At 55.0% G+C, this 1779-nt stretch overlaps 1 protein-coding gene across 1 annotated transcript; it reads left to right on the top strand.

Moving 5' to 3' along the window:
- Nucleotides 1-544: 544 nt before the first annotated feature.
- LOC120748181 (zinc finger protein 154-like) lies at nucleotides 545-1249 on the top strand (the record flags this gene model as incomplete). Its single annotated transcript, XM_040054265.2, has 1 exon — nucleotides 545-1249. A coding segment is annotated over one exon (705 nt), but the record flags the coding sequence as incomplete, so codon positions are not given.
- Nucleotides 1250-1779: the final 530 nt, after the last annotated feature.

Genomic DNA, 1779 nt, shown 5'->3' with positions numbered 1-1779 from the left:
CAGATGGAGGAGAAGGCTGTGAGGAAGAGGAAGATGTCACAGAACAGTCAGGCAGGTGAGGATGAAGTCAGTGCCCCTTTCCCCCTCTCTCCTGCTCCATCTCCCAGCCCAACCTGGCCCCCTGGCTGCAGGACAACCCCGCTGCCGACGCCGTCCTGCTGGGGATGTGTTGGGAGAATCTCCTTCCCCTTCCCTGTGGCACAGAGGCAAATCCCATCCTCTCCTTGTCCTTCAACCCTTAGAAAAGGAGCTGAGAATGGAGAACAGGGAGGACAAATCCCCGTGGCAGAGCCTCTTGGAAGAGGCCATTTTGAGCGGCTCCATGGTGCAGGAATCCAATAGGGAGGAAAAGATAAAGAGATCTTGTGGGAGGAGGGGCTCCAAACCTGTTCCAGGGTGCTCTGAGGAGGAAAGACCCACCCTCTGCCAGGAAGGTGGACAGAGCTTCAGTCAGTGCTCAGAGCTGGTGGTCCCTGAGCAGCCTCATGATGGGGAGAAGCCCCACAAGTGCTTGGAGAGTGTGAAGAGCTTCAGATGGAACTCCCTTCTGATCAGCCACCAGCGGATCCACACAGGGGAGAGGCCCTATGAGTGTCCCCAGTGTCAGAAGAGGTTTCAGACCAGCTCCAATCTCCTCCAGCACCAGCAGATTCACACAGAGGAGAGGCCCTTCCGCTGCCCTGAGTGCGGGAAGGGCTTCAAGCACAATTCCCACCTCATCAGGCACCGGCGCATCCACACTGGGGAGAGGCCCTACGAATGTGGGGAATGTGGGATGAGCTTCAGCCAGAGCTCCCACCTGATCAGCCACCAGAGGATCCACACCGGGGAACGGCCCTACCAGTGTGAGCAGTGCGGGAAGAGCTTCAGCCAGCGCTCCCACTTGATCCGCCACCAGAAGATCCACGCTGAGGAAAGGCCATACAAGTGTGGGGAATGTGGGAAGGGCTTCAACCAGAGGTCCCAGCTGATCATCCACCATATGATCCACACTGGGGAGAGGCCCTACGAGTGTCCTGAATGTGGGATGAGGTTTCAGACCAGTTCCACTCTCTTACGCCACCAGCGGATTCACACAGAGGAGAGGCCCTTCCGCTGCCCTGACTGCGGGAAGGGCTTCAAGCGCAACTCCCACCTCATCAGGCACTGGCGCATCCACACTGGGGAGAGGCCCTACGAGTGTCCCCAGTGTGGGAAGAGCTTCTCAGACAGCTCTCACTTGACGAAACACCAACGGAGGCACCGGTAAGGGAAGCCCTGGAAGTGCCCCGACTGTGGGAAGAGCTTCCTGCAGCGCTCCAACTCCATCCCCCAAACAGGGGACCCACATTGGGAAGACACTGGGCTGGTGATCCTTTAGTTTGGTGGTCCCTAATATTCTTTTGATTCATCTTCCTCCCTTTAAAACCAGTAAAATTGGGCTGAAAATCAACAAATTCATCAAAGCCATCTCAATCCTCACTTTTTACTTGTGTTTCTAAAGAATGTGGGACTCGGAGTGTTACTTGGGAGGATTTGAGGGTATTTGGTGTCGTTGTCTCAATTTCTTAACCCTCAAAGAGAAAAGACGGTTTGATCTCTCACCTCAAAAACACTCATTGCCACTGAAAACTACTTAATCCTACCCAAAAATTATTTAATTCCTCAGTCCCTCAGTGTGGAATGGGGTTGGAAGGAGGTAAAGTGGGCAAAGTGGGATGCAGATCAGGAGGGGTGAGGTGAGCACTGGTTGGGGCAGGATGGGTGGGATGGGGATTGGGAGGGGTGGGATAGGGGAAA

Source organism: Hirundo rustica, unplaced genomic scaffold, assembly GCF_015227805.2.
Source record: "Hirundo rustica isolate bHirRus1 unplaced genomic scaffold, bHirRus1.pri.v3 scaffold_646_arrow_ctg1, whole genome shotgun sequence".
Classification (NCBI taxonomy): domain Eukaryota; kingdom Metazoa; phylum Chordata; class Aves; order Passeriformes; family Hirundinidae; genus Hirundo; species Hirundo rustica.
This window is presented reverse-complemented; position numbering and strand designations above follow the sequence as displayed.